The sequence below is a fragment of the Macaca fascicularis genome, chromosome 3 (assembly GCF_037993035.2).
Source record: "Macaca fascicularis isolate 582-1 chromosome 3, T2T-MFA8v1.1".
Classification (NCBI taxonomy): Eukaryota; Metazoa; Chordata; class Mammalia; order Primates; family Cercopithecidae; genus Macaca; species Macaca fascicularis.
The window spans coordinates 50,571,183-50,594,616 of record NC_088377.1 but is presented as its reverse complement, the minus strand read 5'-3'; the positions used below and the strand labels follow the sequence as shown (position 1 = coordinate 50,594,616).

General features: G+C 50.0%; 1 protein-coding gene across 25 annotated transcripts in view; it reads right to left on the bottom strand.

Annotated features, from left to right (window-relative positions):
* CUX1 (cut like homeobox 1) overlaps positions 1–23,434 on the bottom strand; it is a 472,906-nt gene that overhangs the window by 355,684 nt on the left and 93,788 nt on the right. For 21 of the 25 annotated variants that reach the window (XM_045387934.2, XM_045387935.2, XM_045387936.2 and 18 more), the window contains exon 2: positions 13,379–13,489. In XM_045387934.2, the coding sequence (XP_045243869.2) occupies positions 13,379–13,489 (111 nt within the window). Of the gene's footprint in view, positions 1–13,378; positions 13,490–16,072; positions 16,286–23,434 lie in introns of those variants that run through there. The other 4 variants (XM_065540988.1, XM_074034617.1, XM_074034612.1 and 1 more) reach the window with 1 other exon arrangement.

Sequence of the window (23,434 nt, the reverse complement as noted above, 5' to 3'; positions counted from 1 at the left end):
TTTGGGAGGCCAAGGCAGGTGAGTCACCTGAGGTCAAGAGATCAAGACCAGCCTGGCCAACATGGTGAAACCCCGTCTGTACTAAAAATATAAAAATCAGCCGGGCGTGGTGGTTGGTGCCTGTAATCCCAGCTACTAGGGAGGCTAAGGCAGAAGAATCGCTTGAACCTGGGAGGTAGAGGTTGCACTGAGCCGAGATCAGGCCACTGCACTCCAGCCTGGGTGACAAGACCAAGAATCTGTCTCAAAAAAAGAGAAAAATTTGGCTTCTGGAACCTGAAGGAGGCAGGGTGTTCGGGGATTATATGGCCTCATTCCCAGAAGTCTGTCTGCCCAGGAAAATCCCAGTAGGTAGGTGGGTGGCTTATGCTCCGTTAAGTGGCACCGATGATACTTAGCTCCCAGGGTGACTTCCAGGGGCAGAGAAATGATTCTCATGCACTTAGCATAATGCCTGGCTCCTAGCAAGTACTCAATAAATATTAATAACAGCTCACCACAATTTCAACCAAATCATATGGCTTTCGCATTTAGCTGTTACACCTTTAAAATCGTGCTCAACAAAGTTGTTTGCCGAGAAGAGGCACAGAGTGCTTTTCTGTGCCGAAGTTATTATTAAATCCTACACAGAATGACGTTCTCCATTCAGAATGCATTTCAGTTGAGGTTATTGACCAGAAAGACAAGTTATGGGCTACTCTCAAAGAATAGCTTCCAAAAAGAAAAGTCCAGCAGCAAACATTTCCACTCTATGAACAGTGAAACTAATGCAAAAGGAGAGAAAACTCTAGACACACATGGAAGAAGGCAAGTTTTTATTTTACTGTATCTATTCAAGTCCGCAGTAGAAACGAGGGTCTACCATAGGCTTTCAGAATTTTTTTAAGCGTTCATTTATAGCTTTATTTTATTTTTATTTATTTTGAGACGGAGTCTCACTCTGTAGCCCAGGCTGGAGTGCAGTGGCGCGATCTCAGCTCACTGCAACCCCTGTCTCCCGGGTTCAAGCGATTCTCCTGCCTCAAACTCTCAAGCTCAAGTGATCCGTCAGCCTCAGCCTCCCAAAGTGCTGGGATTCTAGGTGTGAGCCACTGGCCCCCGTCACATTTATAGCTTTAAAGTCCATTTGTGAGGCCAGGCATGGTGGCTCACGCCTGTAATCCCAGCACTTTGGGAGGCCAAGGCGGGCGGATCACAAGGTCAGGAGTTCAAGACCAACCTGGCCAACACAGTGAAACCCCATCTCTACTAAAAATACAAAAATTAGCCAGGCACGGTGGCAGGTGCCTGTAGTCCCAGCTACTTGGGAGGCTGAGGCAGGAGAATTGCTTGAACCCAGGAGGCAGAGGTTGCAGTGAGCCAAGATCGTGCCACTGCACTCCAGTCTGGGCCACAGAGGGAGACTCCGTCTCAAAAAAAAAAAAAAAAAAGTTGGCGGGGGGAAGTCATTTGTGAACACAGTTTCTCAAAAGAGTAGATTTCGGTAACATGAACACAATAAACCATTCATTGACCTTCTGCTTGGTGCCTGGGTTGTTCTGAATCCCTATAAGAGTTCATCCAGCCCATAATGACTCCGAGGTCGTTGTCATCATTCCTATTTTTTGGCATAAGAAAATAGAGGCTCAGATGTGATAGAAAGCAGCATGTTTTCAACTAAAATTCCAGGGCACATGAATCTAATGACAGTGCTTCCCTTTTGACAGTTATTAAACGTTCAGATAATGCATCTGTTATACTTAAAATAGCCCTGTAAAAACGGCTGGACACACGAAGGAAGCGACACACGGCTCTCAGGAAGGAAAGGGAATGCCGGCCTTGTTGACGTTTCAGCAAGGGGCGGGGGCAGACACAGCAGCCGTCCTGAGATGCTCCCGGAAGGAAAGAGGGGCCTGCGGGGTCTTCAGATGCCACCTGCCACCTCTGGACCAAGCCCCACCATGGCTCTGACCACTTCCAGTGGCAAGGAACAGAGCAACTAGGAGATTAGCTCCTTGTTAATTACCTAAGAATTAATTACCGAAGAATTACCTAAGAATTTCTGGGCCTTTGGCCCAGAAAACAAACAAACAAAATAAGATCTCTTTGAAACTCCAGAATTCATTGACTTTTTTTTTTTTTTGAAGATAGGGTCTTGCTCTGCCACCCAGGCTGAGGTGCAGTGACACAATCATAGCTCATTGCAGCCTCGACCTCCCGGGCTCAAGGGATCTTCCTACCTCAGCCTCCTGAATTACAGGTGTGCGCCACCATGCCCCGCTAATTTCTTCATTTTTTGTAGAGATAGGGTCTCGCTATATTGCCCAGGCTGGTCTCAAACTCCTGGTCTCAAGCAATCCTCCTGCCTCAGCCTCCAAAGTGCTGGGATTACAGAAATGAGCTACTGCACCTGGCCAGCTGAATTTTCTAACGCCCAAGTTAAATAGCATCCCTGGTCTTAGAAAGCAGAGAGACTGAATATGATGCTTCAAAGTAAGTGAGTGGTTAGAGCCAAGACGATCAGGGCTTTACATGGAAGAAATGCGGGGGACTCCACTGCTAACAGCTTGCCCAAATTTATCAATGGTTCAAAATTTGCACTAAAAGCTCCGTGTGTATGTGTGTTGTGTTGACAGGTGATACAAAAAGTCATTTTGCATTCTTAAGATCAAAAAACGTTCTCTGACTCCCCGAAGTACCTTCGCCCATCCTTGATCACTCCCTACCATTTTGTCCCGTTTGAGCTCTTACCGCCACCTGAAATTATCTTGTGCGTCATCTGTTTATTTGGCTGTTGCCAGATCTCTGTGAGATCTGGAATCTTCTCCCTCCATCCCTGCTGTATCTGACTGCCCCTGGCCCTAGAAAAGGGCTCAGCATCACTTGTAAAAGAAAGGAAGGAAGGAAAGAAGAGAGGAGGGTAAGTGTTTACTGAGCACCTACTATATGCTCTGTGCATCTGAATTCATTTCAACCTCCTGGGTGAAATGGGATAGCACCAATTCTCTTCCTGCTTATAGATAAGGGGACCAAGTCTTAGAACAGTTTGTGACCTTGCTCAAGGTCACTGCCTGTCACCACTAACTAGCTATGCATTCTACTCCTCGCCTGAGACTGGACATTGAGCCTCCAGGACCCCTTGAAGTAGGCAGGGTATGTTTTTGCAGACGAAGAAACTGGGGTTAAGCTTCTGTCCCAGTGCCATGGAGGTCACAACACTATTAATGCTGTTGCAGCAAATGAAGCCAGGGCTTGACTAGCACTCAATGTCCCTGGGCCCAAGCAACTTTCTCTTCCCTACAGGCCCCCGCTGGTGCCCTCCAGACCATGCGGCAAGGTTTTGCTGGGATGTCAGGGGATAATGCAGCCACCATCCCCAACCGCGGCCCCAATTACATTCAAATTTCCTTCATTACTGGGTCCCACTCAAGGCACCTCTTCTCCCTTAGGGACCGACAAGAAAGAATGGCTTGGGTTGATAAACTGACTTAAAGAGTTTAATTGGTAACAGTTAAAAGTTCACTTTTAATTTTTAAACTTTTTCTAGTTAAAAGCTTATTACAACTTAACAGTAGGTGATTCCAGAATGATTAAACACCCAAGTTGATTATTGGGGTTTTCTCATTTTGCCAAACCCTGGAGTGGCCTTTTTAAAACCAAACTGCCGCTGCAAAAATGAAAATTCACAAGATACTTTTCTGTGGGGAGCTTCTTCAGAGGATGAGAGAACAACTAAGAAATCTCTTCAGGGGTTTCTGACACCCCCATGAAGAGAGGAATTCTTTTAAAATTTAATTTAGTTTAGGTTTTTTTTGTTTGTTTGTTTGTTTGTTTGTTTGTTTTGAGACAGGGGTCTCTGTCACCCACATTGGAGTGCAGTGGCGCAATCATGGCTCACTGAAGCCTCAATCTCCTGCTGGACTCAAGCAACCCTCCCACCTCAGCCTTTTGAGTGGCTGGGACCATAGGTACACACCACCATTCCCTTCTATTTTTTGTAGAGGCCAGGCTGGTCTCCAACTCCTGAGCAAAAGCAATCCGTCTGCCTCAGCCTCCCAAAGTGCTGGGATTATAAGAGTAAGCCACTGCATCTGGCTGGAATTTTTTTTTTTTAATTACAGCTTTATTGATACATAATTTATATACCATGCAACTCACCCTTTTAAAGTACACAGTTCAGTGGCATTTGGCGTATTCCAAGTTGTGCAAGTGTCACCACTGTCTTATTCCAGGACATTTTTATATTCCAAAAAGATACTCCATACCAACTCTCAGTCATTCCTCTTTCCCCTCACCCCAGGGATTTCTATCTCTATAGAAACCTACTTTTGACCAGGCACCATGCCTCATGCCTGTAATCCCAACACTTTGGGAGGCTGACGCAGGTAGATCATTTGAGGTCAGGAGTTTGAGACCAACCTGGCCAACATGGTGAAACCCTGTCTCTACGAAAAATACAAAAAAATTATCTGGACACGGTGGCACATGCCTATAGTCCCAGCTACTTGGGAGGCTGAGGCAGAAGAACTGCTTGAGCCTGGGAGGCAGAGGTTTCAGTGAGCCGAGATTGAGCCACCGCACTCCAACCCGGGTGATGGAGTGGAATTCTAGCTATAAAAAAAAAAAAAAAAAAAAGCCCCATTGTGTCACATTAGGGCTGTGGGTAGTGAAGCCAACTCAATGGGCTCAACGTGATGAAAGCAAAATGAGGCTGGGCTTTTCACTCTTCTGTGTGCAGTGGTTTTAGGGTCTAATAAGGAGCAAAACAAAATGTGTTGATAACAGAGAAGAGAGTTCGGTGGGTAACAGTAACATATCAAGGAGTAGCTGATGATGCCTGGCCACTGTTTTGTGTTTAAAAAGCATCAAAGTCCGGGTGTGGTGGCTCACACTTGTAATCCCAACATTTTGGGAGGCTGAAGTGGGAGGATCGCTTGAGCCCAGGAGTTCTAGACCAGCCTGGGCAACAAAGTGAGACCCCATCTCTATCAAAAAAAAAAAAAAATTAAATTAAACAGGTGTGGGGGTGCATGCCTGTAGTCCCAGCTACTCGGGAGGCTGAGGTGGGAGGATCATTTGAGGCTGGGAGGTTGAGGCTACAGTGAGCTGAGATCATGCCACTGCTCTCCAGCCTGGGCCATGGAGCAAGACCGTGGCTCTAAAAAGAAAAAAAACAAAAACAAAAAGAAAAACGTCATGGGGGATGATATGTGACTTTACTAAATCCTCATGACAACGCCACGATAGGGTTACGATGATTGCCCTCACTTCATCACCTGACTCGCCCAGGGCCCTGGGGGGCGTGCAGGGCCATGGAGCCCTGGTGACTATCTCAGGGCAGCCTGTGCACCACGTGTCCACTGGAGTCGCAACTTTATTTTTAAGTGACTCTCTTTTTCCAGGCTGAGTCACTCCGGTGGTGTCTATATAAAGGCTGTCGAGGCAGTGACTAAATGCGTTTGGGCCCAGGCCACAACTATATATTACTACCCTCCACTCCCTCACCCATCCTGCTAGCTGCTTTTCTCACTGAGAGTGAAAAACGAATCATAAAAGTTCGCAGCGTCTTCCCATCCTCTGTCTTCCTCACCATGGCAGAGACAGCGTCAGGCGCGTGGCTTCCTGGCTTACCCTGCACACGGTGCATCCTGATCAATAAAAAGGAGGGACCCCTCCCCTCACCGTGCCTGCCAGGGTCAGGAAGGAATCCACAAATCTAGCCCATTTCAACGACTGTAAAAGATTCCTTTGCAAGTCCTATCTCAAGACAACTCCCAAGCCTGAATTTTTACAACTGCAACCAGGGAACACAGAAATCAGAGAAATGCGCCAGGCCAGCGTAGAAGGGGTAGAGGAAGACGCTGGCACCCGGGAAAGGAGAAGAAAGTGGATGGCCAGTTCTGTGAGCAGCAGAGGGTGCTCCCTGTTGCAAGCTGGGCGTGCTGAGCCAGGTGTCCCCGACAGTCAGGGCTGCCGCCGCAGCCAACAAGAGCCAGGATGGAGACCTGGGCGTGATCACGTGCATCTGAGCAGGACAGGTGTCGAAAGCACAGACGCAGACTGTGAGCACCGCGGACCAGGCATCGTTGGGATTAACGTTCCAGAGATCAAGAAATGTGGAGGCAAAAATACATCAGGGCAAAAAATGACCAGCGATGGCCCCTGAACCGCAGCTCAGCTCTCCTCCCAGAGCAACGGGGTCTGTTTCCGAGGAGACAAAAATTAACCAAGCAAAGTCCTGCAGACGGACACCCAAAAAGCGTTCTGGAGTAGGACTGGGCCGACTGACGTCACCAGGATGAGGGCTGGGGATGGTTTCATGATAAAATCACAGCATCTCAGGAATGTGGTTCTCCTCCTCTCTTTCCTCCCATCAGGGAAGGTTCCTCCCATACTGAAAAGAAGCAGAACAAAACCCAAAACCATCCCTGCGCTCTTTCTGGAAGCAAGCCTAACACAGACGACCATTTATTGGAGAGTTGAGCATCACATTCAAATAGCAGAGCCCTGAAGCCAGGCCAATGTCGCAGGAGCACTGGTGGTTTCTCCAGAGAGGACCCCACGCCGGGTTACCTGGTCTCTAACCTGCCCAGCCACTCTCCATCCACTAACTCCCTACAGCCAAGCCAGTGAGCCGGGTCTGCAGGTCAGACGTGCTGCAGACCTCCTGTGATCTCGCCTCCAGAAGAACTCTGGAATCACACACGCGGGAAATCGGTGTTCGGCCACGATCAAAGCCACGGAAAAGCAAACGGCAAAAGGAAAGGCTAAGAGACACTTTCTGGGGTTTGCAAGAGCTAGGCTTTCAGCCTCCACTGCTCACATACGTGATTCTAACACCACCAGGCTTCCAGAAAGCTGCTGCTGCTCCCTCCTGACATGCTGTGGCCAGCCCAGTGCAGAGGTGCCGCCCTTGCTGCTAGCCCGTGGAACCCCTTGTCACATCAAGTGGCCTTGCTCCTTCACCCATCTCCCACTCCCCAGCACACAGCCAGGGCCAGGCACACCTTGTCCCTGCCCAGTGCTCAGGCCTTGGTATTCATCTGTCACCCACCCCAAAGCTCTAGAGTCCCCCCCCCTTCATCCCCTTCCACCCCAAAGCACAAGGAGGAGGAGGAGGGTTGACGTGACCCACGTGCTCTCCTGGAATGGTGAGCTGAAACTGGGACTATGGGCCCAGAGAACTGTGTTCTAAACTAGGGCTGCATGGATGAGTGTCTGGGAGCCCCCCAGAAACTGCAAACATGTGCATTTCTCAGAGGCGTAGGTCCTTAACTTTCATGGATATTTTAAAGGTTAAGAACCAAGGCTCAAAAAGCAGAACTGTTTATCTATAAAAAGGGTTACTGAGCCATATGTGGCTTATCCAGAGAACTTTATCACCGCTGACATAAGAGTGTTTCTGTGGGGAAAGTCTACAGTCAGAAGATTCCAGTCATTCTATCCTAGCACTTAACACGCTCTGCCATTGGGTTCTATTTGCTTGCTAAGAAAGATAAGAAACTTTTTAAAGAATGGAGATAGGGTTTTATTCCCAGGGCCAAACTGTCTGGCACATGGAAGGTGTTCAATAAATATTTGTAAGATGAGTAACCGTTATTACAAACCAACTTTTTTTTTTTTTTTTTTTTGAGACAGGATCTCACTTCGTTGCCCAGGCTAGAGTGTAGTGGCACGATCATGGCTCACTGCAGCCTCAACCTCCTGGGCTCAAGCAATCCTCCCACTTCAGCCTCCCAAGTAGCTGGGACTATTAAGCGTACACCACTATCCCAGCTAATATTTTGACTTTTTGTAGAGATGGAATCTCACTATGTTGCCCAGGATGGTCTCAAACTCCTGGTCTGAAGTGATCCTCCCACCTCAGCCTCTCAGACCACTTGGATTATAGGCGTGAGCCACCGTGCCTGGCCCCAAACCGACTTTTGAAACACTTTAAGCGAAACTACCCATATTTGTTCTTATTTTTTTTTAAGTTGCCGAGCTAAGGCCGGGTGCAGTGGCTCATGCCACTTGGCACTTTGGGAGGCCGAGGTGGGTGGATTACTTGAGGTCAGGAGTTCAAGATCAGCCTGGCCAACATGGTGAAACTCTGTCTCTACTAAAAACACAAAAAATTAGCTGGGTATGGTGGTGGGTGCTTGTAATTCCAGCTATTCAGAAGGCTGAGGCAAGAGAATCACTTGAACCTGGGAGGCGGAGGTTGCAGTGAACCGAGATGGCACCACTGCACTCCAGCCTGGGTATCAAGGGCAAAACTTCCCCTCAAAAATAAATAAATAAAATATAGAAATTCCCCGAGTTAGCTCTGAGGAACAGAAATCCACTGTATCTCATGAGTTACACGGTGAGTACTCCCCGGTTAATACTAGTAACGAACATAAGCTAAACTCTAGGGACAGGCCTGGGTGTAGCCCGTCACATACAGGCACATGGGTACGTACATACACATATGTGCACACAGCAACCCTGTGAGCGGGGCCCTGTCGTTACGCTATTTATAGGTGACAGAACTGGGGCTTTGGGAGGTATCTGCCCCAAGAAACACAGCTACTAAGTATGTCGCCTGCAGTAAGAAATACAAAAAGCAGAGCTGGGCGCAGTGGCTCACACCTGTAATCCCTACACTTTGGGAAGATTTAGCTTGAGCCCAGGAGTCTGAGACCAGCCTGGGCAACAAAGTGAGACCCGGCCTCTACAAAACATAAAATTAGCAGGGTGTGGTGGCACGCACCTATAGTCCCAGCTACTCTGGAGGCTATAAGGGGAGGATCGCCTGAGCTCAGGACATCAAGGCCACAGTAAGCTATGATTGTGCCACTATATTCCAAAAAAACCCAAAAATATAGAAAGCAATATACCCTAGAAACACTCCACCGCCTATTATGTTCCATGATGGATTCTTAATTCAATAGGGAATGGATGCTCAGTTAGAACATTTAAAAACGTTTTTCTTTCAAATGGACTCTGTTCTTAGATTCAAAGAAAATGTACACAATTTTATCTGCAGAATAATTGCAATCTTCTGTAAATTACAATTTCTGGATTAAAAAGACGCAATATCAAATGACGACAAATATATTAATCTAATGATATAAAACTGAAACTTCGAAAAACTAATTCTAAACAGAAAACCTTCAGCCGGGCGCAGCGCTCGTGCCTGTAATCCTAGCACTTTGGCAGGCCGAAGTGGGAGGACCCTGCATGAGCGCAGGAGTTTGAGAGTAGCCTGGGCAACAGCAAAAGGCTCTGTTTCTACCAAAAATTTTAAAACTATGGCCAGGCGCGGTGGCTCACACCTGTAATCCCAACATTTTGGGAGGCTGAGGCGGGTGGATCACAAGGTCAGGAGTTCGAGACCAGCCTGGGCAACATGGTGAAACTTCATCTCTACTAAAAATACAAAAAAGGTAGCTGGGTGTGGTGGCACATGCCTGTAATCTCAGCTACTCAGGAGGCTGAGGTAGAAGAATTGCTTGAACACAGAAGGTGAAGGCTGCAGTGAGCTGAGATCGTGCTACTGCACTCCAACCTGGGCAACAGAGCAAGACTCTGTCTCAAAAAAAACCATAAAAATAAAATAAAATAGCCAGGCATTGTGGTGCCACGTGCCTGTAATCCCAGCTACTCGGGACACTGAGACGGAGGGACTCCTTGAGCCTAGGAGTTGGAGGCTGTAGTGAGCTGTGATTGTGCCACTGCGCTCCAACCCAGGTGACAGAGCAGGATCCTGTCCCCAGAAAAACCCTTCAAGGCTCCAGCCATCTTGGCGCTCACCTCCTGATGTTCTTGTGGCTTTTCCCACCTGTTGGAGTCCCAGTCACCACAAAGCATCCCTCCCCAGCCACGTCCCCATCAGAAGACCTTTTCCCTCCTGGACTAGAGCTTTTCCCAGTGACACTGGGGAAGGGCCAGTCTAGAAGGTGAAATCTCCAACAGCAGGTGAACCTTACTCCCCACTGAACCCTCATGGGTGCCTAATCCTCCTCGTGGAACACATTAGACATTCATCAGACACCGAAGAACCTTTCCTCCTTTCCCAGAACAAAAGGAGACCTGGGCATTTCCACCAAGATCAACACTCTTGGTGTCATACCAGCAGGAACACCACCAGCCCTGGCTCTGCCATGCTGTGCCCTGGAAGGTATGGAGCCGTGAGGATCGTGGGCTGTATCCATAGGGAAGAGGACACCCTCCTCCTGGTAAGCCAGGCTGTCCTACCCCATGGGCGAAAGCTCTAAGCAAGCCCCGTTTCTACATATGCAACATTCCAACGTCACCTCCATGATTAGTAATCAATCCTGCGGTGTGGCCAGAGGAACAACCAGTGTCAGGGCAGTGGTGGCTCCTCAAGACTGAGACCCCAAACAAATGGTGACCCAATGTCCCCTCGGGGCGCAGGCCAGGCACTGAGCTGAGGCTCCACATATGTGCTATCTACACACACACACACGTACTGTCACAGCCCCCCAACTCACACACACCTGCTGTCACAGGGAACAGCAGGGAACCCCGCCTCCTGCACACCCAGCACACTCCGGCCACAGCCCCCGGCTCCCACCACCGCTCTGCACACTTCAGCCACAGCCCCCCGCTCCCACCACCGCTCTGGCCTTATGTGGCTTCAAAATTTCCAACAGGAGGGCCGGGCGCGGTGGCTCATGCCTGTAATCCTAGCACTTTGGGAGGCTGAGGTGGGTGGATCACCTGAGGTCAGGAGTTCGAGACCAGCCTGGCCAACACAGTGAAATCTACGAAAAATACAAAAATTAGCTGGCTGTGGTAGTGGTGCGTGCCTGTAATCCCAGCTACTTGGGAGGCTGAAGCAGGAGAATCGCTTGAACCCAGGAGGCGGAGGTTGCAGTGAGCCGAGACTGTGACACTGCACTCCAACCTGAGCGACAGAGCAAGACTCTGTCTCAAAAAATTAAAAGAAGTTTCCAGCAGGAGGCTCTGGCTGCTGGCACAAGTGAAGTGGGTCTCACCTTGGACTTCCCCCATGGGCGCTCCACAGATTTCCAGGTTGGCCCTTGGATGGGAAAGTGCATGGGGCCGGCGGGGCGGAAGCCTACAGCCAACTCCCCCTTCCCCACCTCCCCAGGACCGCAGGCTGCAGTGAGACTCTCCTTACTACAGCGAAAGATGAGGAAGTGGGCGCCACCCTCCACCCACTGGCAGTGGCGGGGTCGGGGCCAAGCAGGTGGGTTCCAGCCCCCTTCTCCATGAAGATGAGTCTAAAAATGTGTCCTGAGAAGAAATGCCCCAAGTGGCAGGTACCTACCAGGCTGCCGCCTGCCCAAGCTTCTTCCATTTACTGGGATCAGAAGGAGATAAAAACGCCAAGTTTAAGGCCAGCTGTCTTTGAGTAACTAATGTGGAATTCGACACAAGGCACGATGGAGGAACAGGGCTCAGCAGAGTACAAGCAGCATTTATCAGCAGAGCATATGCGACAGACAGGGTGACCGAAGGGGGACATGCTCCTCTCCACTGTCACTAGGAGTTGGGGACTTCTGAGGAACACCCGGGAATCCAGGCCTCTTGGAGCCTCATTCTCTGGCTGATTACACTCGTGTATTTATTGTCCGTGGCCTCAGAAGGATGGCCTTGCCCCTCTCAGATTTTCTTTTTTTTTTTTAAATCATAAAATGTTTTCTTTTTTCTTTTTATAACAGAGATGAGTCTTGTTATGTTGCCCAGGCTGGTCTTGAACTCCTGACCTCAAGTGATTGCTCGCCTCAGCCTTCCAAAGTGTTGAAATTACAGGCATGAGCCACTGCGCCCAGCCAAACCTCTAAGATTTTCTATGGAAACCGGCGGACATGTGGTCACCAAGGAAAGGGCAATGACAATACAGAACGGCGGACGGCCACTCGCTACAGAAACAGCACTACAAGGAGCTCACGAGATGGATGTGGCGGGGCTTAGGCTGGGGAAACTGAGTCAAGGACAAGTTCTCAGGAAACCAGAGTTCCAGGAAAGTCTGCTCTGAAGCCGCTGGAGGCAACAGAAGAAGGATGTTCTGTCCCCAACTCTTTTTTTCCTCTTGTTTTTACTCAGGGCAAGGCTAACACGGAGAATAGGGCCCCCCACTCCCCAACACGGGCAGAGAAGGCAGCAACCCCCAAGCACCCCCAGTGACTCCCATCTTCATTTTTGGTCTCGTGAAACATGGAGTACCCACATTTAGAGGCAGGCGGAGGCGAGCAGCGGGTGTGAGATTTGAACCCTTGGCTGGCTCTGTGGCCAAAGGCTGCCTTCTTTCCACTCTGCTACCAAGCTTTTTCCCAAAATATTTATTCTGAAGACATAAGGTTATTAATTTGTTTTCCATAATGATTCATGCCAGCACTCCCTTGACTAGCAAGCCTCCTTTGAAACATTTTAAATGAGTCTCCTTTTAAAAATGCAATTCACATATAATTTCCCAGCAATATTATGTAAGAGAGGGGCATCTCTCTTAGAACGGAGCTTTGCCTCCAGGCGTCTTCCTGTGTCCTATAGGGAGGAGCCAAGAGCTGTAGATTCCCCAAGCCCGGAAGCCGGGCCAAAGTTGTGGGCTGCTGCAACCTCTTCCCATACAAGGGGAAGGTGTAAGAGAGGGTGCGGTCCGAGACCACGGCATGAGTGCCATGGGGACCAAACTGGCAGACGTCACCCGGAAAGCCATTCCCGCGACTGCTCATCTGCCTGCAACACGCGTGGGTCTTTTTTCTTTTTCTTACTAAGCCTCTGATAGGGTTGAAGGGAAGGAAGAAGGGGCCCAGGAAACGAGCAGAAAAACACCACCCTAGCAACTCAACACTGTCCCCCGATTGCACACTCACGAGAGAAAAAACAGGAGTATGTGAAAAGCACATTTCCACTGCCCTTTAGGGCGTATTTCAAGAAACAGAGAGGCATTTAAAAGGCCTAGCAGGCGAAATGTCTGTTTTACAAGAAGCGTCAGGCGTGTTGCTATGCCCAGATGCGTGCAGCCTTCAGACACTGCCCCAGCACCGGGGAAGCAGGCCCCGAGGGCCTTCCACCCCACAGGATCCCTTATGGACTTCGGTGGCTTGCTAACCGACATGGGACAGGGTCTGGGACGAACTCGAGGGTCTGAGACACCCACACACCTGCCCACGTGTTCTTACAGACCCAGCTTGTCCAGTATCTGCACCTGGAATTAGCTCTGGCTTTCATACTTCCAGACAACCTATCAATTTCCACGTCCCACGGCCTGCAGGGTGGCGTGCATTCTGCTGGAAATGGGGCTGAAGACATCCGGGGAAAGAAACAGGTTGTTTGCCGACCGCGCATTCAACTGATGAAAATGAAACGCTCACGGAGCATTGCCTGAATATGCCCCAGCATTCTAAGATCCCTCCAAAGCAACTGTGACGGTCACCCGCCTCACCTCTGGAGTGTTCTTCTTGAACTCCCGGCTCTGTTCGATAAGCCGCTTTCTGGACTGCTCGCTTTCATCCTGCCGGTTCGCCAATACCGTTGCGGTGGCATCGAGTTCTCTCTGTTGGGGGAAACAGGAAAGGAAAAGGGAGTTTGTAATTGCACTGTGTACTAGAGGAGGGTCCTATTTGCATTTGACCAGAACACTGGGGGAGAGACCCCAGTGGCTCTAGGGATCGTCAATCATCGGCAGAGGAGGGGCTGGAGGGCGGCAGGAAGGCAGGGAAATGAACATTATATTATCCACCCATCCCTCGTCCGTCCCATGTGCAGTGGTTGAGAAAACCAAGCTCGTTCAACGCCACGGGTCGTGCCTCAATGTGCCCGCCATAAATGACTCTGTTCCGGTAACAGAATACACAGAAACATCTTTTTTGCTCCAGCCACAACTATCAGGCCAAGCCTAAAGGACCCGCCTCCCCAAGCTGCTCCACCCCTGTTCTTCCAGCCAAGGAAGGGTCCCTTCCAGCCACTCTCCTGGGCTCTAGTCCTTCTGCTGAGCTATTCCCTCCTCGGCTATCCCCTCCTTGGCCTCCTGTGGCCGTCCTTCAATGCTGTGGGCCTGGGATCTCTGGGAGTAATATTTGGTTTGTATTCATTCAACAGATATTTACGGTGAGCTCACTCTAGGCCAAGCATCATGTTCGAGACCATTAACCTATGATTAGTTTTCAAGAGGGATCTTTAAAACATAAATTCCAAGAATAATTATTTCCAACCACTTTTCGGAAACGAGGCACCTGGCATTGGCGATTATTCTCAAACCACATTACTTGCACGGGAACGCTGAGGACCATCAGGAGTGGGTCCCCCATGAGGAACCCGCCAGGGGACTGAGGGCTCTGGGCTCTGCTCCCCGCAACAAACCGATAATCAACGCGCCAGAGAACCTGTGCCCTGGCCTCGGAAATTCTGGGAAGAGCTGCCAAGAGGATCTGTTTCCAACAAGCCTGCAGCAGATGGCCCCAGAATGGTGTTCCAGGCTGACAGCAGGCGCCCAAGGACACACTGCTGTCGCCACCAAAAGGCCTGTTTTCCTGCCGAGTCTCTTCGGCGACTAAAGACACACAGCGGCCCATTCTGCTGGGATCCAAGGTGGCTGCTCCAGCTGGCTTCTCAACGGTGGGGACCGTCACCCTGAGTCCAAGCAGAGCAAGAACCTAACATTTCAAAGGCTGAACGGCGAGAAAAATCAAAACTCAAGATTTATCCCCACGCCTCCAAGAAGCACACTATAGCCTCTCCTTCGCCACCCCCTTGCCCCACCCACCTCACCATGGCCCACTGGCTTTCCTCCTTGGCAGAAGTAAACCAGCAAACCTACACGTTACAAGTTCTTGCTGGGAAATGCTTCCTTGGTACCACTATGGGTTGGGCCATGCTGGATGGGATGAAAACATGCTGTCAACTTAGAAATCACAGAAATCACAGATAGGCCGGGCGAGGTGGCTCACACCTGTAATCCCAGCACTTTCGGAGGCCGAGGTGGGTGGATCACCTGAGGTCAGGAGTTTGAGACCAGCCTGGTCAACATGGCGAAACCCCGTCTCTACTAAAAATACAAAAATTAGCCAGGCATGGTGGCGGGCCTGTAATCCCAGCTACTTGGGAGGCTGAGGCAGGAGAATCACTTGAACCCGGGAGGTAGAGGTTGCAGTGAGCTGAGACCATGCCACTGCACTTCAGCCTGGGCAATAGAGCGAGATGTTCCAAGGGAAAAATAAAAGAAAGAAAGAAATCGTAGACATTTTAAAAAGCAGGGGAGGAAAGGAAAAAAAAACAACAACAATAAAACAACAAACCAGGCAATGAGGGGAAGATACCACCACACCACACTCTTCTCCCCTTAGTATTTCTGGCATACAGGCACATCTTGGGCAAACAAGTCCTAAGGAATAACGTGGGCTAGAATTCAAGAACAGATGTCAAAGCTATTGCAGAAAAAAGGGAAACACTGAACATTTTGATAGACCACATTTGAAACACATCCCAGTTAAGGGAAGGCAGGGAAAAAAAAAAGAGCAACCGAAACCAATGTGGTGGAACGGGGGATACAGATAAGAGAGGAGCAGTCACAGCGAAGCAGAAGGCTCTTCAAAAATATAAACAATCTGGAGGGAGGAGGGCTTCGACATCTATATTTAAGCAGCAGCAGCCGAAGTTATAAAAGGAGCCTTCGAAAGAAGGCGGGGAAGAAAGCCAATATTGAAATATGACAAAAAAGAAAAAAAAAAGAGTTGATGTTTCGTTCCAATCGCACACAGACACAGAAAACTTAGGAGAAAAACAAAAAAGAACATGACTGCTTTCAGCCGGGGGTCCCTACTTCCCTCACTGCATGGAAGCCTCGCAGGGTGGGGGTGCTGGGGGCCGTTACCCAATCGGTGGGTGTCTACTGATGTCTTTGAGCCAGCAGGCGCTGGAGGTAGGAAGGGGACTGTGGGGTCCCAGCCCCGACCCCCAGCTTCTCATCTAGTGGGTCAAGTGTGGAAAACGTTGGGGAGAACGCCAGATGAGCAGGGGGTCTGTGGGCCCCCTCCATCCCCCTCGGCCCCCACCTGCCCCTCCCTGGGCTGATCTGTCAGGGAGCCTGCCTGGGGGAGCAGGGAACTGAAACAGGTGGCCCGGTGCAAGGTGAACCCACCTTGATCCCGGGGCTGCAGAGCCAGTGCGCCTGTGGCAACTTGCTGCTGGCAGTCGGGGACTCGACGGGGGTCTGCGGCGCTCCCTTCCCTGCGCCTGCAGACATATGCAGGTCGGCATGGGAAACCCACGGGGGTCTCCAAATTTAACACCGAGCCGCCACCCGCCACCACAGAAACAGATTGGCACAGCGAGGAGGAGAGACTGAGCTGCCGCCGCCCCAGATTGGGTTGATCAGATTTAAGGCTTGAAATCTTTGACCGGGTCCCTTGGAAAAAAAATTTTTTAAAAACAACACACACACATAAAAAACAGCACCACCAAATCCTTTTTGAAGGACGCTAAGGCGTTCTCGGGCTGTGGGAGGAGACAGCGATTAAACATAAGCCAAATACTGTTTTATTATCTACCAAGCCTGCCTATCCTCAAAGCGTCAACTACAATGACACATTAACAAGGGAATGAAATGCATTTTGGGGAGGTGGAGGTGGGGGTCCCAAATGCAGAGTCCTCGGCCCATGAGTCACGGGTCACGTGTGAGAAGGCGTATGGAGAGTCGTCACATCTGAAAGGCACGAAAAAGTCACAAAGAGCAAAAAACCTGGCCCCAACCTCCTCCACGCCCAGCAATACCCTGTCGGTCTAGCCCCTCACAGATTTTCCTGCAGTGTAAAAAAACACGGTGTATTGTAAGGGACATGATATCAGATACATGCAAGCCAAGAAGCAAACCGCAACACAATGTTTAAAAGAATATCCATCCATATGCTCGCATAGGCTGTGATTATCTCCAGAGAGATACAGAAGAAACTTGTGACCGTGCCTGGCTCTCTCCAGAGGGGCCAGTGGTGAGGGGGACTCACTCCACAGTGTGTATCTTTGGACTGTCTTGCCATTTGCATGCATTATCTAGCTGGAAAAACTGCACTATCTATTAATTTTTACAATCCTGTTAAATGTGAACGAGTGCGTACACAAGTGGTGATGGGAGTAATACTTTCTGTAATGCATAGTGTAGGACACGTGAGCCTCTGTGTTACAGTGTGTGTGTCCACCTGCAGGGACAGAGGCCTGGAATCCACGGCCTCGTGGGTCTGGTGATGCAAGAAGTGAGGCGAGTATGTCCTTTGTCAAAACAACAGCTGTTTCTTGCACAATATGCTGCCCACTGGCCTGTCTCAGGGCGTATGGAGATAGAGGAGGGGGAAGGGGAGGAGGGGTTGGTGGTAGCGGTGGCCACTGCTGGTCACAGAAAACACCACCAGCCAAGCCAGAACTCTCCCTGGAGGGAAGACACAGGAGGGCATCTCCTCAGAACTATCTAGAACTCCTCTCCAGCTAGAAACACCTGCAGGCCCCTCGTCCCAGGTCCCAGGTCATGGGAAGCTGGCAGGCTAGCAGCAAACGGACAGGCTCAGAACCTGGCACTTCCGACAAGGCTGAAAGAGACAGAAACTTGACTGAGAAAATGTCTGGCAAGGAGAGGCACCAGAACGCAGAAAATGTGTTTTTATCTTTCCAAGAGATCATGGGATGACTGATGTCAGGAGGCAATGAGGACCCACATGGGTCAGGTTTCGGTCCAGTCCCCCTCATACACCCAGCACCTGCTGGATGGCAACTATCTCTCACCCAAGTCAATAGGCCGAGCTGACCAAGAGCTTCCCAGGTGTAGACTGAGCAAGTGGGTGTCACCAACGGGAGCCTCATCCTTGCATAGAAGAGTTTCAGAGGTCAAGGCCAAGGCTCTGGTCATCCACTGGAGGGCTAAGGTCAAGGCCAAGGCTCAGGTCATCCACTGCAGAACCAAGGCCAAGGCCATGGCTCAGGTCATCAACTGGAGGACCAAGGCCAAGACCAAGGCTCAGGTCATCCACGGCAGGACCAAGGCCAAGACCAAGGCTTAGATCATCCACTGGAGGGCCAAGGTCAAGGCTCAGATCATCCACCACAGGGCCAAGACCAAGGCCAAGGCCCAGGCGGTCCACCGCAGGGGCAGGCTGAGCCTATCACCAAGTCGGCCCGGCTGCTGCTGTTTCAGCTCAGAAACCAAGGGCGATGTGCACACAGGCATCCCTCATCCAGTGATGCTGGTGTACAGCCGGGGCGCTCTGGATAGCTGGAATCCTGTTTTCCTCACTGATTACAACTTCTGGGATGTTTTTTCTCCAATTCTGACAGCTCCTCAAAGGGCAAACACCTAACATTTTAAGTTTCTCTCTGCCCCCAACTCCAGACTTTCAGCCAGGCATTTCAGATGTTATTAAAAACAAAATTTTAAAAACTACCATGAAGGGGGGAGGGGGAAGGGATAGCATTAAGAGATATACCTAATGTAAATGACAAGTTAATGGGTGCAGCACACCAACATGGCACATGTATGCATATGCAACAAACCTGCACGTTGTGCATATGTACCCTAGAACTTAAAGTATAATAAAAACAAACAAACAAACAAAACTACCATGTAACCAGCTGTCTGCTTAACAGAAATTGTGGGAAAATTTTTCTCCCAGATAGGTATTTTAATAAGACCAGAGATCCATTTGGATATGCCTATATATATATATATTTTTTTTTGAGACGGTCTTTCTCTGTCGCCCAGGTTAGGGTGCACTGGCGTGATCTCAGCTCACTGGTTAACCTTCACCTCCAGGGTTCAAGCCTCAGCCTCCCGAGAAGCTGGGATTACAGGTGTGAGCCACTACACCCAGCTGATTTTTATATTTTTAGTTGAGAGGCGGTTTTGCCATGTTGGCCAGACTGGTCTTGAACTCCTGGCCTCAAGCAATCTGCCCACCTCGGCCTCCCAAAGTGCAGAATTACAGATATGGGCCACCATGTCTGGCTTGGATTTGCTCACCTTTAAAGTGTATGTGGGCTGGGCACAGTGGCTGATACCTGTAATCCTAGCACTTTGGGAGGTCGAGGCAGGCAGATTGCTTAAGCCCAGGAGTTCAAGACCAGCCTGGCCAACATGGCGAAACCCTATCTCTACAAAAAATACAAAAATTAGCTGGACATGGTGGTGGGTGCCTGTGGTTCCAGTAACTTGGGGGGCTAAAGCGGAAGGATCGTTTGAGCCCAGGAGGTCAAGACTGCAGTGAGTCATAATCAAGTCACTGCACTCCAGCCTGGGTGACAGAGGGAGAACCTGTCTCAAAAAGTGTAATTGTCAGGAGTTCGAAACCAGTCTGGCCATCATGGTGAAACCCCGTCTCTACTAAAAATAGAAAAAATTAGCTGGGCGTGGTGGCGTAAGCCTGGAATCCCAGCTACTTGGGAGGCTGAGGCAGGAGAATCGCTGGAACTCGGGAGGCGGAGGTTGCAGTGAGCCGACATCATGCCACTGCACTCCAGCCTGGGCAACAGAGCGAGACTCTGTCTCAAAAAAAAAAAAAAAAAGTGTAATTGTCAGTTGTTTGTTTTAAAGTGTGAGCTGTGGGAGGCATCCCCACCATTTCCCACTGAGACTTCCTGCAAGTCACAGGGCCAGGCTCCCACAGGGTGGGTCCTTCTAGGCCTGCAAAGGACACCTCCTGCCCCCAGAACCCCTGGGCTGGTAAGAAAAACATACTTGGGCTGGCCACATCAGCAACACAAGTATTCTCGTTTTATTATCTCACACTTTAATCCAAAGAGTGAGTTCATCTGATGTTTCTTGGGGGATTATCTGTCAAACTAATCAAACAGCACATCCTATATAGAAATCTTAAATGGTTTTGTTAGTGAAAAAATAGATCACTTGTAAAAAAGGGAAAGGTCGGCCATGGTTCCTGCACAGGAAGGTCCTAAGAGCATTTTATTTTTTGTTTCATTTCCAACAACAGAATCATTTGGATGAATGGAGGGTTCTCTGGCTAGAAACACGTGGTGGGCCTAAGCCCACCCACCAGCCTCTTTCCACCACCTCTCCCAGCCCCCTACTGAAAACACCTCAAGACGCTTCAAACGGTGGTGTCTGAACTGGACTCCTGGCCTTAAGCAATCTTCCCGACTTGGCCTCCCCAACCTGAACTGGACTCCTGGCCTCAAGTGATCCTCCTGCCTCGGCCTCCCCATCCTGAAATGGACTCCTGGCCTCAAGTGATCCTCCTACCTCGGCCTCCCAAACCTGAAACGGACTCCTGGCCTCAAGTGATCCTTCTGCCTCGGCCTCCCAAACCTGAATGGACTCCTGGCCTCAAGTGATCATCCTGCCTCAACCTCCCAAACCTGACTGGACTCCTGGCCTCAAGTGATCCTCCCACCTCAGCCTCCCTAAGTGCTGGGATTACAGGCTTGAGCCACTGCACTCAGCCTGGATTTGCTCATCTTTGAAGTGTATGTGGGGTGGGTGTGGTAGCTCACACCTGGACCCCAGGCCCCATCCCTGCTGTAACCTGTGTGGCTGTGGTCAAATGACTTCCTCTCTCTGGACATAATCAAAATGATGTATTTCAAGTTTGTGGCACAGTAAACGCTACATCACGGTTCATTTTCTGTATTCTCAGAGACACATGCTTGGCCTCAGACCCGAATTCACTCTGCCACCAGCGTCCCCCACCAGGCCAGGGGCTCCAGGGATGTGCAGGTAAATCACAAGTCAACCCTGACTGCCAGGTGAAACAAGACAGACAGGACCAGACCGCGGGACAAAAACAGAGGTGGGGGGCTTAGAAAAGGGAGAAAACGAGGCCAGTCATGGTGGCTCACACCTGTAATCCCAGCACTTTGGGAGGCTGAGGCGGGTGGATCACCTGAGGTCCGGAGTTCGAAACCAGCCTGGTCAACATAGTGAAACCCCGTTTCTATTTAAAAAAAAAAACAAAAAAACAAAAAACAAACCCTGGCTGGGCACAGTGGCTCATGTCTATAATCCCAGCACTTTGGGAGGCCAAGGCGAGCAGATCACCTGAGGTCAGGCGTTCCAGACCAGCCTGGCCAATATGGTGAAACCCTGTCTCTACTAAAAATACAAAAATTAGCCAGGCGTGGTGGTGCGTGCGGGAAAGTGCCATCCTGCGAGCCTGTGCTCGGTAATGAAAGTGTAAAAATACCTCCCCAAAATATGTCCATCAACAGCAATCAATCTAGTCACTGCAAATACACAGATATACATAGATGCATAGAATCTGCTTCTACCTACACAAGGTTCTGTAGAAGGTTCTGCAAACATAAGATACTGGTAGTATCCGCACCCGGGGAGGGAAATTAAGGGACTGGGCACTCACTTGGGGGCGGGAAAGTCTTTCATTATCTACACTTGGGTACCTTTGGTATTTTAAGCACGTAAACGTAATGCCTACTCCTAAAGGGAAATGATGAGTTTTTTTTGGTTGTTTTGTTTTGTTTTGTTTTTAAAGAGATGGGGTTCTTGCTATGTTGTCCTGGCTGGCCTCAAATTCCTGGGCTCAGGCAATCCTCCCACCTCAGCCTCCTCAAAGTGCTAGGGTTACAGGGGTAAGCCACTGAGTCTGGCTAAACATTGATTTTTTTTTTTTTTTTTTTTTGAGAGGGAGTCTCGCTCTGTCGCCCAGGCTGGAGTGCAGTGGCGTGATCTCGGCTCACTCGTCCCCAGTACCCTGAAGAAGAGAGGATGTTCCAGGTCCAGGAGAGGAAAGAGGTGTCTACAGCGTGGTGTGGAGGGAAGAGCACTCATTTCTGATCCAAGGGAGCTCTGCCTCCCGGGTTCACGCCATTCTCCCGCCTCAGCCTCCTGAGTAGCTGGGACTACAGGCGCCCGCCACCTCGCCCAGCTAACTTTTTCTATTTTTAGTAGAGATGGGGTTTCACCATGTTAGCCAGGATGGTCTCGTTTTCCTGACCTTGTGATCCGCCCGCCTCGGCCTCCCAAAGTGCTGGGATTACAGGCGTGAGCCACGGCGCCCGGCCACACATTTATATTTTAAAATCTTACTTTTTCCCCTCCAGTAATGAGACCTAAGCTTTGAACAGCTGACAATGTCTTAGGATACCTCATTTGCAGAAAGTTCATTTGTTCTCTTCGTGGGCTCCATTTAAAGGAGAACCTTGTAGATTCCTAAAGTTAAAGTTCATGTTTTGGCTTATTTCATAAGTTTGTGGCCGGTGGGTGGCTCACATTTGTAATCCCAAAACTTTGGGAGGCTGGAGCAGGTGGATCACCTGAGGTCAGGGGTTTGAAACCAGCCTGGCCAACATGGTGAAACCCCGTCTCTACTAAAAATACAAAAATTAGCCGGGTATGGTGATGCATGCCTGTAATCCCAGCTATTCAGGAGGCTGAGACATGAGAATCACTTGAACCCAGGGGACAGAGGTTGCAGTGAGCCGAGATCGTGCCACTGCACTCCAGCTTGGGCAAAAGAGTGAGACTCCGTCTCAAAAAATAAAAAAAATAAAAATAAAAATACAAACAAATAAAATCTCATTTCTTTCCCCCTAGTAAGGAGACCTAGGCTATGAAGGGCTGACAAGGTCCCAGGAAATCTCATTTCCAGAAAAGTGCTCCTGTGTAACGCTGCAGAAAATTCATTCTGTCCTCCTCATGGACTCCATTTAAAGGAGAATCTTGCAGAATTCCCAAAGTGAACGTTCATGTTTTCGCCTGTTTCATAAGTTTGAGAACCAGGTCTAACCTCATATTTCCCAAATGTTCTCAGACACTTAATCCTTCCCCATCACTTTCCCACTGACAGGCTTTGATTCACTGCTATGTCATAAAAACTTCTGAATGATGGCCACAGTGTTCTGGTACGTGATGTCAGACACGTGGGCCAGAGGGGGCATCTCGAACCAGGAAGCCAGAGTTTCCACAGAGTGAGACTGACCTCCAAAAGGGGTCCCCGGGGGGCAGCAGATGAGTGGCAAAGATGGGACAGTGGGAGGGAGAGACCCAGGGAACCACTCGCTGAGCAGTGAGCTCCCAGCCACCCCACCACACCACACAGGCCTGGGCTGGCAGTGAGGAAAAAGAGGCAAAAAGCATAATGGAAAGCAGGAAAGCTGGAGATACGGGAGCTGCTAGCAGTCAGCCTGGTGCAGAGAAGAAGGCACGCTTCCTAGTCCTCAAGGGCATGCGGTGGGGGCCTGGAGAGATGACCAGGACACAGTCCTCCAGGACAGGGGGCGCGCCCTGCCAAAGCCCGCCGTGAACTTGGCGTTCCCTGCTTAAACGCCTTCTGTGGCTTCCTGAGGGCCACAGATAAGACCACCCAGGGCCCCCCAGAACCCTGCCCTGGCACACTGGCCTTCCCCTACTGTCCCCAGAGAACAGGGTCCCCTCCTTTCCCCTCGGACCTCGCCACAGGCTCTTCCTTCTGCTTGGAAACCTTTCCTTTCTCTCTTCCAAAAATTGTTCCGATGCCACTTCCCTGACTCCCTCCCTGCTCTTGCCTCACCT